Source organism: Poecilia formosa, unplaced genomic scaffold (genome assembly GCF_000485575.1).
Source record: "Poecilia formosa unplaced genomic scaffold, Poecilia_formosa-5.1.2 Scaffold109, whole genome shotgun sequence".
Lineage (NCBI taxonomy): Eukaryota > Metazoa > Chordata > Actinopteri > Cyprinodontiformes > Poeciliidae > Poecilia > Poecilia formosa.
The window spans coordinates 57,823-73,625 of NW_006800048.1; the positions used below are offsets into that span (position 1 = coordinate 57,823).

The window sequence follows — 15,803 nt, forward strand, 5'->3', positions numbered from 1 at the left end:
CAACAGAAACTGGAAAAAACCCAAAGTATCAATCTTACCACGCTAATATTGATCCTATACTGACTTAGTATCAATATTATCGTTATTTTGGATCGATCTGACTGCCTCTATTTCATCTCACCTAACCAGAATCCCTGCACTTACATTTTTATTTAGCCGTCTTTACATGTCTTAAACTGAACTGAACTCAGTTTGACTTATATTTGAAACCCAAGTCAGGTTGAAAGAAAAAAAAAAGTGTAGTCCTTGAAAAGATGAATTGTACTGCGTCAGATGTTTGCAAGAAATAAGACTCCAAAGTGCATTACAGTTATAATACCAAACATTTTTGACAAAAGAAAAAAGTTTGGTATGTAACACTTTCAATCATTAAAAGCAACAGACACCAAGCTAAAAGTAGAAGTGTAAAAGTGGGATTTCATAGACGGATGGCTCTGCCTGGCCTCAGAGCGCTCTGGAAGTACATTCTTCGTGCCTGCTCGAACATGTGGCTCTCACGTAGTGTCAGTTGTCAGCTGTGCACTCGGAGTCGGGAAAGGCTTTTTAGTTGGGAACTTTCAAGCAAGTGAAGTGAGTCAGTTAGCGCGGCACGAGGGAGGACGCCACCCAGCCCCGCCGCTGGGATCCTGCGCGTGGAGCTTCTGCCCGCTTCTCCTCTGAGGACTCGGCAGCACAGCGAAGAGCGATTTTTCTCTCGGGGGATTTTACTTGTTTCACCTTCACCCATTTCCACTCGCTTGCACACACACACGGGATGGTTGTTGTCGTCGTTCGGACGCGGCTTTTTCCTCTTTGGGATTAACAGCAGCGGGGGAGACATGAAAGTGACGGTGTGTTTCGGGAGGACGCGCGTGGTCGTTCCGTGTGGAGATGGGAACGTTAAAGTGCAAAACCTTATCGAACAAGCAGCCATGAGGTATAAAAAGGCCATTGCAAAGGTAGGTCTCCCCCGCCCTTTTCTCATTTCTCTCTCTCTTACACGCACACTCTCTCTCCTCCGTGGAAGTGATTTTATAACGTCTGCTTTGCGAGTTCCTGGAGCGGTGCACTGGATTCACACCGGGAAGCCTCAACATGGCGCTTTCTTTTTTCTTTTTCCCTCGGGAACGAGTTGAGACCCCCAGGGGTCCCTCCTGGAGAACTTCCCCTTCCAACCCAAATTTTTTGACACAACTAGCAATGACAGCTAAATGACTCTAAAATAATACTCAAACTTCTCCGACACGTGAATGTCTGATTTAAACTTTTAGTTTTTTCCCATGAGAAAGTTGAAGCAACAAAGTAAGAAATTATGCAATAAATTCAGAGTGAGCAGGATTTCCAACTGGGTGGGGGGAAGACCCGCGCTGTGTGACTGCAGGTATTTGTGTGTAATTTCACAAGGAGGGTTGCTCAGGGAGATCAGGTGAATTAGGCAATAACTAATTTCCATATCGTCTGCTCAGGAGCATCCAGGATCTGCATGCTGCATAATCCACTCTGACATTCTCTCTTTGGGCCCTGGGCTTACACGGTTTAGAAAAAAAAAGAAGAAAAAAGTTCAATGTGATCAAGTTTAATGTGATAGCTTTGTTGTTTTCTTGTGGCTTCGCTCTAAACCCCAGTAAAAGACAAATAAAAGAATTCCTGCTTGGTACTGTTACCATGGTGTGTGACAGCACTTTGCCAATTGGTTCTATTATCATTGGAGTCACGTCAGAGGGGGGTCTACCTCTCTCAAATTTCTAATTAGACATGTTTGAGATTCTTCTGGCATGATTACTTTGGCTTGGTTTAAGCAAAACTGTAGACCATGGTCTGATTTCCTTTATTTAAAACCATTGCCAAACAACTCGTAGTTGCCCAATTAGTCTTTTTCTGTAGGTTTGATCAAAATCTTAGTAGGTTAGTGTCTGTAGAACTCAACAGGTAGGCCAAATTCCAAAACCTTCTCTGGCATCTATTTATTTATTTATTATTACTATTTGCTGAAGGTGAGATGGCTCTTTGCCCAAGTTGTGACTCTGTTAGGGGAAGGCACAAGAGATCAAAAAGAAATCGTCATCAGTTGTGGGTACGGAAAAGACTGAGTTGTCCTGAGAGTCAGGACTGCAGCTTTTTTCATGATGTTTGTACCTGGACAGACCTTAATTGAAGCTTTCAGACACCTGACTGAATTTGATCAGTATATAGTTACATTCACACATTAGGTCTTGACATTTACAATTTTTTGCTGAAATCCAATTTTTTTTGCGTGGACATTCATACTATTAACTATGGTAAATGCGATAACATTAAAACTTCTCCATGAACGGTTTTACGACCCAAAGTGACCCGCATGCGCAGAAAAAGGACGCTGACACAACACAGCAGCGTAATGTCTACGATAGTAATAACAGATGTCTCAGGTCAATGACGAAAAGTCAGATAAAACAAGTCATGACTATTCAGTCTGCAGACGCTTTCAAAGCTATTGGATATGTATCTAAATTAGAAATGACACAAACCATTTTTCTTTTTATTGTTGGTGAAAAGATTAAAATCTGGCTGTTGCCATGAAAAACTTTGATAAGTAATATTTCAATTTTTCCAACATGTTTCTTCATGCTGGAAGTAATATTAATGTTTTGGAGCCCTGACTTATGTCTGGTCTGTGGAGGGAGCTAAAGATTGGGGTTATAGTCAAAAGAAGGGGCACCAGAACTGTTGCTGGTCTCCTGAGAAAGCCCGTCAGCTTTACAGTGAAACAACTATTAATCTGATCAGCGTTATTGGTCATCCTGAGGAGCATTTCCTCCCTAGATGTACACCGGTAACCATGCAGACGTCTCCCTCCTCTTCTTACCAGAGCTTCATGGCTTTCCTCACCTCAGCAGAATGCAGGCGACTCATCCATTGATCCATGCAGCCGTGTATTTGAAAAGATCCGCTGTAGTTTCCCCTTGGAAAATGCTTGGCTTTGCTTGTGTAAGACAAGGGCTTTCAGACCACACAAAATATGTAATCTCTCCGAGTTTCATAGGTTTACAGCTGCTGACGTCTTGCTCGTCATCTATAGAATTGCAATGGGTTTCTTTCGATGCAGTCTCTTCTGACATCTTGTGATGGGAAAGTATTGCTCAGTGTTTTCTATGGTTTGACACAATAAGCTGAGACCTTAGAGAAAGTGAAAAAAAAAAGTCTTTCCCGGAGTGTAGGGTCTCAGATTTCAAACCCCTCTCTGAAGAGATGCTTCTGGAAAACGTGACGGACTGTAAAAAACTTCACATTCAATAGCAGTACACATTTTTGTCTCAGATGTCTGATGTGTACTCCGTTTGAATCCACTTACAATGCCTTGCAGAAGATTTCGCACCCGTCAAACTTTTTTTTTTAATTTTTTTGCACTTGATTGCTGTCCAATCACAGACTTCAATGTATTTTATTGGGATATCCTATGACAGATAGACTATAACAGTAATGTAAATAACAGTAAGGAAAATGATCCCTTGTCTTCAAATATCCTTAAAAATAAGATATGCATTTACATTCAGCTTCCTTTGCACTGCCACTAAATGCACCAGTTCAGTGCATCAATCCAATTTAAACTTAGCCACAAACCACGTAGGAGGACATTGCAAACATGTGCAAGAAAGATACTCTGGTCAGATGAGAACACTGTTGAAGTCTTGCATGCAAAACTCCAGATGTAGTGGGAAAATACCACTACACATCAGTCTAAAAACACAATTTCCATGGTGAAACATGGAAGTGCTCTAGATCATGCTCTGTGGATGCTTATTTTTGAAAGAGAAGACAATGGGAAGACAGATAGAGGTAAATACAGGGCAGTTTTTGGAGGAAACCTGTTGGATGCTGCCAAAGACTTAATGCCTAGTTCACACAGGAAGATTTTTAAAACCAATATTTATCCAGATCTTTCCATTCCAGAAATCTTAAGAATGGCTGGGACGGCTCTAAAGATAATTTTAAGCGATATTCCTGCATTGTGTGGAAAGACGTGGCGACCACTCCAATCTAAAATTGGGGATATTCAACACGTTGAATTGTCATGGCCCAATATTGGAGGGTGACTGGCATCCCCCAAGGACATTCAACAACGCAGCCTGTTGAATGTGACGTGTAACCAATCAAAAAGCGAGGTGACGGAAACACGAAGAGGAATTAATAATACACAGAGGATGAAACAGACTACCGTGACGCAACCGAAAGTCCTGTTGGACATTGGAGACATCTTTGAATTGTGTTTCCTCGGTTAAACATAGTCCACAAACTATCACCAATGCTGCTTCTTCTTCTTCTCATTCAGCCATATTTGTTTTCTCTGGACTCAGTCTCTTTGTGTCGAAGGGTTTTGCGAGATCTCCTGTTTGACATCTGAATGTTGGTGAGTGAAATCGGTTGGTGTGTGGTGTGTTGCTTCTGCCGGGTGACTCGATACCACAAACCGTACGACCAAACCTGTTATACCTACGATTTTGTACCATCACATGTGTGGTCTCTCAGACCACACAATCGGTCAGTAATTTTAAAATCTTGCCGTGTGAACCAAGTGCAGAAGCTGACATTGCAAAGTCAATAAAATGTGAACAGCTTCAAGGAATACGAACGGCAATGCCTAGTCTGTTCTGAGTTTTCTTTGTCTATGTCTATATTTGTTGCTTAGATATTTGTTGCTTAGATTGAATATCAGTCATAATAGGCTTACCATCCACTTTGTATTTGATTGCAGCAGCTGAGCTCAGTCATTGTACATCCTGTGCTGATGCTTCCCCAGGGACTCTTGATGCTTTTGTCACAACCTCTGTGGGGAGCAAAAAAGAGGCATCGGTCGCCCTTTCAAGCGCTATTACCTTCAGCTCCAATCTGGTGTACAATCTGCACAATCAAGGAAGATTAGAGCTGCTCCGTCTCCTATGTTGCTTTCTGCTCTCAGAGCTTTTGTCTATACTGCTTTTCTCCTCAAAAAGCAGAAGCAATAAGAAGATGTAATTGGCAGCTACAGATCGCAACTCGTCATCTTGAAACTAGAGTCCCCTAACGGACGCTGTGCGGTAAATAACAAAAGAGTATGCAGATGTTCACTCACCCCATCCATGGTTTGTGGTCCGACACTGAGCTTCTAATTCTTCGAAAAGCTGCATTTCAGGGTGGTTATTCATCCTCTGCTTTTCCCACAGTTGCTGAGGCTAAATGTACGATAAAGCCTTAAAGCACATAATTGGCCTTTTTTACTCCCCCCAGATTCCCTAAATACAGACTTGATGACATGTCACAACACAGCCAGACTGTTCGGATATACAAATGGAGAATTTTCTTATTGGAACAAGATTATAAGTCAAGACTGTAAGTTGCCTATTTCCATACTAATGTTTCATTTAAGCAGCTACATTATCTGCATGTGAAGAACATGTGTCCTTTGAGCCAGAAATTTAAGGGAAGCTTCATCCTTTAAGCCAGTAATTTGTTATAGATCATAAAGATGCACATCACATCATCCGTCATGCAATAAGAAGTTTATAGATTAGAGGGGTGCATCAATAAATCGACCTGGATTTGGAAGATTGGAGATTGGTGATTGGCCAATACTTATAAGTGAAACCACCAATCTTAACTACATCTGCAAAGGTCTGAAAATCAATCAGTTTCCCCTTTTGGCTCTGCCATAGGAGGGGATTGACAGACAGATTGGCCTACCAGGTTAACAATAGTCACGTCACTGTTGCCAATTTAGCGACTCCTTCAGAATATTTAGTGACTTTTCAGACAAAAAAAAATTGGTATCGGTAAAAATTTGAATCTCTATATATCTAGTTTTTTAAAGATCGGTCAATTAGTCTTTCACACCATTCAGCAATTTTGCATGAAAAAGGTGTTTTTCATGCAACCAAATGGTTCTGAAAACATTTGGTTGCACCGGATTTTACTTAGCAGTATCATATTAAAATGCTCATCACACTTTCCAGAATTTTCTATGCAAATTGAAAACCGCTCTGTGCTAATCCGTCAGGTTTGAGAAGCGTACACGCTTTTGCAAGGCACTCCAGCTTCGAGTCCACACATTTTCCCATGTTTTGGTTTGGAATACTGTGTTGTTGTTCTCATGGCAGTCCTGAGCAACACTTTGAGCTCCAGGGCTGTTGCAACAGCACCCAGCAAGTTTGTCTGTGTATTTAAAGTGGGATTGCACACAAGTTAGAAGTTACTTGGAGTTAAGCCAGAAGAATGAACCAATCAGAGCCAAAAACTTTCTCTGCAGGAAGAGTATTTATTTGTTTCCTTTGAAAAGATAGCAAGCTCTGTGTGCCGTAAGTGTGAAGCTAGTGGTTAAATTTTCATTTAGCTAAATGAACAACATTATTTTCCACATCTAGTTAAACATACCTCTTTTGTTTTTGTCTGTCTCTTTTGTGTGAAGCTTGCTATGGGGTATTTTTTTTAATTTAGCTAAATGCACATCACTATTTTTCACATCTATTTAAACACACCTCTGTTGTCTCTCTTGTTGAGTAGCTAGGTTAGATTTCCCCCCCAACTCCTCCAAACAAACAAACATATTGAAAGAAACACTTCTGGGATTTGGTTTTACTGCAGACAAGACGGAGTCTAAAGTTCAGTTTTTAATCCTGAAATCCTCAGGTATAGACCTGTCATTGACCCATCCTGGTGATCCTGTGCAGAAAAGGCCACCAGTTAGAATGTGAGAAGTGCCTTAAAAGAGTTGTCAGTCCTCATTAGCTCACTTCACTTTGATGTTATGTAACAGACTGTAGCTGCAGCATGAATGGGGGAAACAATTCAGGTGGAGGATAGGGATTTTACATGTTGGAGAAAGCTATATTGGATAAAGACTAGCGATAAGTGCTAGCTAGTAAATGCAACGACCAAGCTAAAGTAAAATTTCTAACCTCAAAGGAAGCCAAATGACTAGAAGAAGAGGCTGCATGAACATCGTCACCCTCTGTAGATCACAGCATTACACTTCTCGTTTCGTACTCACTTTGTTTCAGGGAGCAGTCCAGTACCAATCCCCACGTAGAACATCACTCCTGCTGCTCCACAAGTCATGGGTTTCAGTTAGCCCAGCCATCCAGAAGAGATTTAAAGCGCCTCAAATATGCAAAGCCCTACTTCACTATTACTGAAGATCTAAGTGAACGATTGAGCTGATCACATCCATTTTGAACTAAACATGCGTTTGAAAAACTGGCTGTTGGTGCTATAATCAAAGATACCGTGCGGCGAATGTAAACACTGAGAAAGGGAATCACTCTGGTGACAGCCTGCAATTACGAGGAGGCTTGTAAATTGCTTGTTTGGTCATGTTTGTAGTTAGAAACTCTGGTGACTTGAAATTCATCAGTTAGATCAATTTTTTTAATTAATTTGTATGCAAGTCTGGTAATTCTACAGTCAGAAAAAAAATTAACTCAGATCTGTCCTGACATACAATTTTCCATGTTATTACATTCCTGATGGAGAACTGAAAGCTGAAATATGGACAATCACAAACGTCATTCATTTTGTTGGGGATTATGTAACAAGCCACACAAAGTAACACGTTATTGTCAAGGGAAAGGAAAATGAAACAAAATCTTTTACAAATAGAAATCAGAAAAGTGTGGTGTGCTTTTTTATTCTGAATGATATTTTTTTTACACATTCTTCTTTTCAAAACAGCTCAAACTCCAATTGGATCGAGAGCATCAATTTTCAAGCTTTGCCCAAATTTCTCAATCAGATTGGATATTGATATTGACCCAAATTTTCATATCGGTGCATCCGTACTCACAAGCTTTCATGTCCCTGCTTTTGGAAAAGCGGGCTCATAACATCACAATACCACCACCAGAGCTACTAAGCTGTTTCACCATGCTGAAACCCACAGGGAAGACTGATTAAACAACAGTCTGGCAAACGTTCCCTGCTGATGTGAATGGCATCGCAGACTTTGACTTCAGTCTCCGTGAACCTTGTGTAATCCAAACTCTTCCCCACCCAGGTGCAAGGATTTCAGGCGCAAACACAGGTGTTGATGTACACATTTGTATGCCGATTGTAGGAGGGTCTGCAAAGAGCACAGGGAGCAAAATTGGGAAAACGACTGAGCAGAAAAAGTAGGCAAAGTACCACAGTGGTGACTGCTAGAGTCTGGGTATGCCATGGGCATGCCAAGGATTGGTTTTCCTGCTATGCCCTGTCTAACCAGCGGTGGGAATGTTCAGGGTCAGGATCTGTTTTGCATGGTGGTGTAGTTTCTCAGATTCTTGGGTTTCTGTTTGGTTTTTGCTGTTTGCTTTCAGTGCCCTTGGAGCTGAATAGCAAAACATCGTTTTCATGCCAAACTATTTCAACTTGAGGTTACAATACATGTTGACTGTAAATTCTTACGTTTTGCATACTAAACGTATCTTGTCATCTGTTCCTTAGGGATTGTCTGGTGGAGGTAATGCGGCGTTCTTTTAAGGTTTTCAAAGTGCCGCTCAGGAATCCCAGACCTGAAATCTGTGGACAACTAAATCTGCCTTTCATACCAACAGAAGTCTCATTTCTTTTCCATATCTTAACTTATTGGCTAATTCTAAGAAAACACAATTAAAACAGAAATATAGAACAAAATGCACTGCATGAAATCTCACGTATCTTTAATGGTATGTTTAAGTTGGGAAAGGACTTAATAGACAAAGAATGGAAGTTTTGAACTTCCTGTTTATTTAAGATAGTAAAATACTCCAGTATGTACCAGTTCAACTTTTTTTTGTCAAGAGGAAAAAGTTTCTGAATCATGTTACGTCAGGCAAAGACTTATTGGTATGAAGATATTTGACCTACCACTTTCATCTTCACCAAGCATAAGTTGCATTTTTTTTAGACACGTGGAATGAAAATGAAGCTGACGAACGTGTTATTAGTTGTGGTTTGCAAAATTTACATCAGTTTCTCTGTGGTATTTACATTACAGGACAACCAAAGTTGTTTTTTTTTTCCAAGCTTCGTTTATTTTTTATCTGACCAGATCTTTGTCTGTTTCCATCCTCTGAATACCAAAAGTGAAAAGTGCACAGAGAGCATATAATATTATCTGAGAACCAGTTATATCAGTTTGCCTGAAGACTGGAATGTTTTTTACATGTTTTTACATGCTGTGTGGCATACGTTTTGACAGATTTGAAAACTGTGATAGGAAACACACAACTCAGTTTTGACCCCACGTTATTTTTTTCAAATGACCAAGAAAAATAGGAATTGCCACCTCTGTTTTATTTTTTTGTATATATATGACATGCTGGTACCAATTTTTTCCAAGTTTTTCTTTAAGTACTACAGTTAGCAGCACTGTAGTACTTGCCGCCTTCCTGTTAATTATTCATACGAGCAGAGATGACATCATCTTGTGTATAAGACAGGAATATCTTGAAACTGAGAATTTGCTAATTCAAAACAAAATCAAAACAACTTCAGTGAGCTGACATCTTAAACTGTCTTTAGCATTGCTAACATGCTAGCGATTAGCATCATTAGCATTAGTAGGCCCTAGAAAGTTCAAACCCTTATACAAGACTGAAATTTGTGAAATGCTCCAAACATTTCCAGTATTATATTGTAAGGAGATGTTAGAACCCCAAGAATAAGCTTGCTATTTGGCATTTAGTGTCTTATTTCATGTTTTTCTCACCTCATTTAAAATTTTTCACTAATAATTCTCCTTTCCTAGCTTTCAAACTATCAGTGTGAGATTTAAAAAGGAGCAATAAAACCAAATCAAGTGGCTTAACAACGACTGGATACTTGGATAAGTTCGGGTAACATGGGGGGGGTAGGAAGGGTTAGGTTTTTGAAGCTGGTCAGGACCATTTAAGATACAAATCTCCATATGAAGAGAACGGAGGGAAGACTGGCCTCTGCAGGTGTTAAAGTCTTTTATATTAACTTTTAGCACCAGATTTTTCTTTGCTAAAACAACATCATCCTCTCCTCTTGTGCCTTTCTGCCACAGCTTTTCCAAACGCTTATATCAAGGACAAAGGTGATGATGTAATGTTGGCTCACTGCCGTCTTTCCCAGACCTTTTACCGTGGCTCTAATCCCGCCTCGTATTGTGACTAAGAAATAAGTAGTTGCAAACATATGAGGCAATTCATTTCAATTGATTAAATGTGTTAGCTGTTGCTGCACTGTCAAGAGTTGTGTTTGCAAAAGAAGCAGTGGAGCATGGTTCCAGAACAAAGGAGCTAAACACGGCAGTAAAAGGTGTTGGGCGAACGTTTCTTTTTACCCAGAATTCAATTTCTCAAGCGGAAAAAAAAAAAAAATAGAAATAACAAAACACGCTCAGGCCTCTGGACAGAAAGAGCCCTTGGGGAAAGAGGTAAATTGTCTAATTTAATGTGTGTTCCTTCTTTGCTGATGGAGCAAGCACAAAGAACAGAGAGGTAAAATAATAAAATAATTGTTCTACTTTTTTAGACCTCATAACTTTACCATGTCATCAGTTGAGGTCTCTCCGCCCTCTGTTTAAAGAAGACATGTCTCAAAGTGGGTTGAAAAGTAATGGATGTAGATTAAAGGCTATTGTACAGCAGAAGACTTGTTTCTTTCATTTGATTTAAGATAATTGAGCTAATGCTGGTGTATGTTTTGTTCTGTAGACAAATACTTTCCTCTAAGCATGATTACAGTGTTCTGCAAAAGCTTCTCTGGTTTGTCATGAGTACAAACTTCAATGAATTTCATCCAGATTTTATGCAGTCAACCAACACAACATCCAAATATTTTCTCTTCAGAAAATGGAGTAACTTACACACAGGTGGCTTCTGAGAGCAACTTATGAAACATGGAGGTAGTAGTAGCATCATGCAGTGGAGTTGTTTTTTTACTAGGGGCAGGGAGAGGGGTCAGAGGTGATGGTCAGATTGATGGAGCTAAAGATAGGACATTCCCAGCAGAGACCTTGTTAGGGGCTGCAAAAGTTTTGAGACTGGAGTGTGGGTACCTCTTTCAGTAATGGCCCTAAACATGTAGACTTAAACATCATTGTTGAACTACACCATAATCCATCCATCCATCCATTTTCTGAACACCCTTGTCCCTCAGTGGGGTCGGGAGGGGTGCTGGTGCCTATTTCCAGCCAACGTTCGGGCGAGAGGCGGGGTCTACACCATAATGCATAAGTAGAATCCCCAATATGCAGCCTACAACAAAACCAAGACAGCTATTTCATTCCATATCTTTTTGGCCCTACAGTGACACATATGACTTCTTATCATAAATCTTGGACAAATCATTAATTAAGATTATTCTGAATTATAACCTTTTTCCATGTTCATCAGACCCACACATATCTCACCGTGCAATTATTTGACTGTATTAAAAGAAATGGAGGTACAAAACAATAAAAATTAAAAAAAAATTAACCAAAAGGTAAGGGTCTGTTTTGATTGTTTGAGTTCAATGAGGAGCAAATATTAGGCAGGAATTATGTTGTAAGGTAACCAAACTATAGGAACAACAGAAGAAGAAGAAAATATTTTTGAAAAGGTGCATAGAAATAAATTATAGCCTCTAAATATTGGTTCAAAACAGTCAAAGTAAAACCAGACATGGAGCCGCAGCTACTTCCTATCTCGTCTTAACATAACAAAATCTAAAGAATCAGGGCTACTTGACAACAATCTTGATCACATCTTATTTTTCATTTGTAGAGTCTTTCAAAGGAATTGGATTTTTCTTTGGTGGACAAAAACAATCTGAGGCAGGTCTGCTTTGGAGCACATGGTTGGGACAGCTGGCCAGTTTGCCTCTAGATGCAACAGAGCAGCTTGGATTACAGCACACTCAGGGGTAGAATGACTGCCTTTCCTCACCACATTGTTAGAAGACTGCTTTATCATCAAAGAGAATATATGGTTATTGGTTCTAAAGTAAGAATCAATAAAAGTTCAGGTCAATGACTCCAGCCCTAAAGCATTTGACTAGAAGACACTATACCTTGAAACGATCAGCTTGCCTTTCTGATCTGTATGCTCGTCTGTTCATAAAATCCTGTGAGAATAGACTTTAATGCCCTGCACTCTAATACTCTGTCAATCCACCAATACCTCCCCAACTACTTTTTGTTGTTATTATTTCAATATACACTTGTGCTTCCATCCTTATTTACCGGACACACACCCATTTGTCATGACAGAGTAGTCAATGGAGAATAATAGGTGTTTTAGGAAAGCTTAGCATTAAGACTGTTTCATGTAATTCCTTCAACCAAACTGGTTGTTTGGTAGGTAGAGTGTAGAAGTCAGGGGAATCCCCGTCACTGTAACCAACACAACATATCGTATTAGTAGTAGACTCTCCTTTTTTGTGTTTTTTTTTGTTTTTTGGTTGCCACTTTAGAAGTTTCAACGTAATGTGGTTTTCAGAATAATAAGAAATACAATACAATTATTTCTGAACTCCAAAAACACCATACAGTGGTCCTCTTGTGGCCATATCTGAAACATTAAAACCAGGCTCACTCAAAGCATGTATCCATTGTCAACACAGACTTGTTCTTACATGGTTGCTAGTGCCTATCTCTGCGGCTCATTGGGTGAGAGCTGGGGTACACCCTGAACAGGTTGCCATCACAGGGCAACATAGAGAGACACACCTAGGACAATTTAGATTTACCAATCATCTTAACAAGAAGCCGGTATACTCATAGAGAATGCATTCATGCGTAGGTTGATCAAAGTGTGGAACAAGCCAACAAAAGCTTAGCTTTTTGTTGAGTAGTTGGTATAAAGACTAGGTCTTATGTCCCAGACAATAAAGGCCAGCATGATATTAGATGGATCTCATGCAGGAAGGGCTGGTATTAAGCTTCATTTTGCTGTTGTGAAGGAGAAAAACTCTTCAGCTTCCAAGTGCATTCTTCAAAGCAGCTTTCACACCTCCCATTGTTTATGCTTAACACGTTTTAACAAGAAGGTTTCTTAACTTCAGACACAAATTACTTTGCTGTTTAGTAATGGTGGAGCACAATTTTATAGTCAGCAACTGTTTCTACTTATTGACGTGAAGTTTGACATGCATACAAAAAGCTAGAAAACTGTTAACAGCTATCATTTGGAGTACTTCTTTCACCTGCCTGTGTGTTTTTAATGATGATAATGTTACTCGGTCCAGTATTAAGTTCTTTGTTTTTATTAAACATAATCTAATACTAGAAGTGCTACAGATATATAACAATGTCATCTGAGGTAGTGGTTCTTGACCCAAAGCCAAAGGTCTAGTACTGCATCTTGGGTCTTCTCATACCAGACTGAAGAGAGGGAATAAATAATACATAGTATTTCACTCTGTGAAACCTGTTTTCTTTTCATCCTCCAAAACACACCCATGCATGTCGTTTGTTCATATTAGTGACACTTGTGCACTGCTTTACATTAGCATGCATCAGTAAATTTAATTACTCAGTTAAAATTAGAATTAAGTCTATTGTAACACAAAGCCACCATGTAAACTATCATTTTTTTCAGTTTAAAATCAACAGCATACTCTTTTCACACAACCTCAGTTACAGTAAATGGCATTCAGCATACCAGTTGTTTCCTCTGACCATATAATTGTGCAATTTCACATTTCTAAAATAAATTTGTTTAATGGAAACAGGGCAATTTTGAAAAAAACTCTTGTTTTTCGATAAAAAGTTTTGCCGATGGGATGAGGTGTTTTCTTTCGGCTATTTCGAAAGTTTTCAAGTGCCCAAATGCAAAATATGCCTATCTGTTATTACCCGGCAAACTAGTTAAGGTTTCCGTTCAGGAGGAGATGACACAGTTAGTCGTTTGCAGTTTTAAAATCGTGTTTATTTTAGTAGCATTGATGGGTAAAAGTCCTACAAGTTTTATTAGGACTTTTGTGTCTTTTGCAATAAGAAACATTTCCACGCAATACTTGAATAAGGAATACTTGTCTTCCCCTTCTTCCCCACAGTGCAAAGCAGCAGATGGAAGAGGGCCAAGGCTGATTACTCTATGCTCCACACAGCTGAAAACCAAATAGAGATAACCAGAAAGAATCTATTTTATAAATCGGACCGTTAAAAACTCAAGAAAACCCTCTGCCAGTAATTAACAGCAATGCTTTTGGTATGGCATACATGATGGAGGTTCCAGCTCAGATTCCATTTTATTTTAGTAAATATTCCTTGTTTTTCTCATCTCACATCTCTGTGAGATGGCAATCTGTGTCTCAAACTATTTAAATTGGAGCAAGTTGTAGCATGGGCCAACTATGTGGTTTGCAGTGTTTCGACACGCAGACCATGCCAGGCTTTCTTGGGAGTGATCCACTGTTTTGTTAACAGCGTGCATCAGTTTCAATGCGCTTTGTTAGCGCCGCGGAAGCTCACAGGGTTTGTCAAAACATTAACAACCAGCCTGTATTTAAACAGGGGACACCTAATGCATTTCCTCTGAAGCCCTTTTTTTTCCTGATAATGTAAGACGTTCACCTCTGTCACATTGTGAGCCTTGTCTGGTTTATAGTGACACAGCTGGGATGCATGCACTGCTTTATCATTGCCTAATACATACTGAAACGGTTCCAAAAACATAAAAAAAAAAGTTTTAAAACCTCATAACTATCCAAAAAGCTTGCCAGCAGAGATAACACTCCAGGAGTCTTTTTTATTTAAACTGTTGCCAGTTAGACTTTTATGGCCTCAGAAGCACAGGTGGAGCTAATCACTGGGGGTCCTGTTGGTCTGTTCAGTTCAGTTCAGTTATCTCTGTAACATAAGAGAGTAAAGTAAGTACCTTCTTATTTTTCTTCTTTGATTTAACTGGTGGTTGCTAAAGTAAGTATTGACATCTTGGTTATTTTAAGAACACACCTGGACAGGATACAGCCCTAATCAGTATCATTAATCAGACCTAGTTGCTTGGAAAGTGCTAGCTTTGTAGTACCTAATTTGCTTCCAGCACATTCACTTTTACTTGTGCTTCTTCTGTCTGACAAAAATGTAAGTCCTGTCTCTCCTCTTAACTTACTTTTACCTCCAGAAAATATGTAGCTCTTGTTGAATTTTTCCACTAGCTTGAATGCTAGCTTTTTCACAGCACAACTAAAGATGCTAGGTGCTACTAAGAGCTCACAGCTATGTTTCTCTTTAAAAAATGTAGTCTTGTCCTGTTTAATATCACAATTTAACAACATGAAAGTCATTATTTAACAGTTTTACTCCATTTTATTACAGTCTTCTAAGCTTTAGTTATTTTGACTGAAAATGTATTAAGTAAGGCCTGGGCTTACGCAATTAATGTCTTGCGAAGTAAGTCTTACTTCTAAAATTGCAATCTTTACTCGCAATGGTATGTGAAGAAGAAAGGCAGTCCTCTTACAAACAGATTCCTAAAATATTTGAGTATCTATTTGGAAACTTTTGACTGGGCTGATTGAAATTTGAAGGATTTCTCATGAATATTCAAATTTATCAAAGTGTTTTGCTGTTTTTCCTCTTTTTTTGTTGTCTTTTGATCCTAATCATTTATTGTTCAATATTTATTGCTTAAAGCACCGCTCAGTCATCAGTTGCTAAAGAAAGCTCTTATAAAGCAATCTAACCTGTTAACCTATATTTTCATTTTGCATATTTTGCAGATGTTCAGTCTAATAGGCTAAGCCCTATCCTTATTCTAATTCACAAAAGCGTTTGCAACATAAAAGTAAGACTAGTTTCTCCTCAGCTGGACATCTGATTTTTTAGCTTTATTGACTGGAAAAAGCGCTAGAAGTGCCAATGTCAAACGCTGTTGTAACACAGACATTTGTCGCTGATTTGG

At 39.3% G+C, this 15,803-nt stretch overlaps 1 protein-coding gene across 2 annotated transcripts in view; it reads left to right on the forward strand.

Moving 5' to 3' along the window:
- The first annotated feature begins 529 nt into the window (after positions 1–529).
- Positions 530–15,803, forward strand: part of LOC103143381 (partitioning defective 3 homolog) — a 299,858-nt gene continuing 284,584 nt past the window's right edge. The window contains exon 1 of one of the 2 annotated variants that reach the window (XM_016675207.1): positions 530–938. In XM_016675207.1, the coding sequence (XP_016530693.1) occupies positions 819–938 (120 nt within the window). In that variant the 5' untranslated portion in view covers positions 530–818. The remainder of the gene's footprint in view (positions 939–15,803) is intronic. The other variant, XM_007559893.2, reaches the window with a different exon arrangement.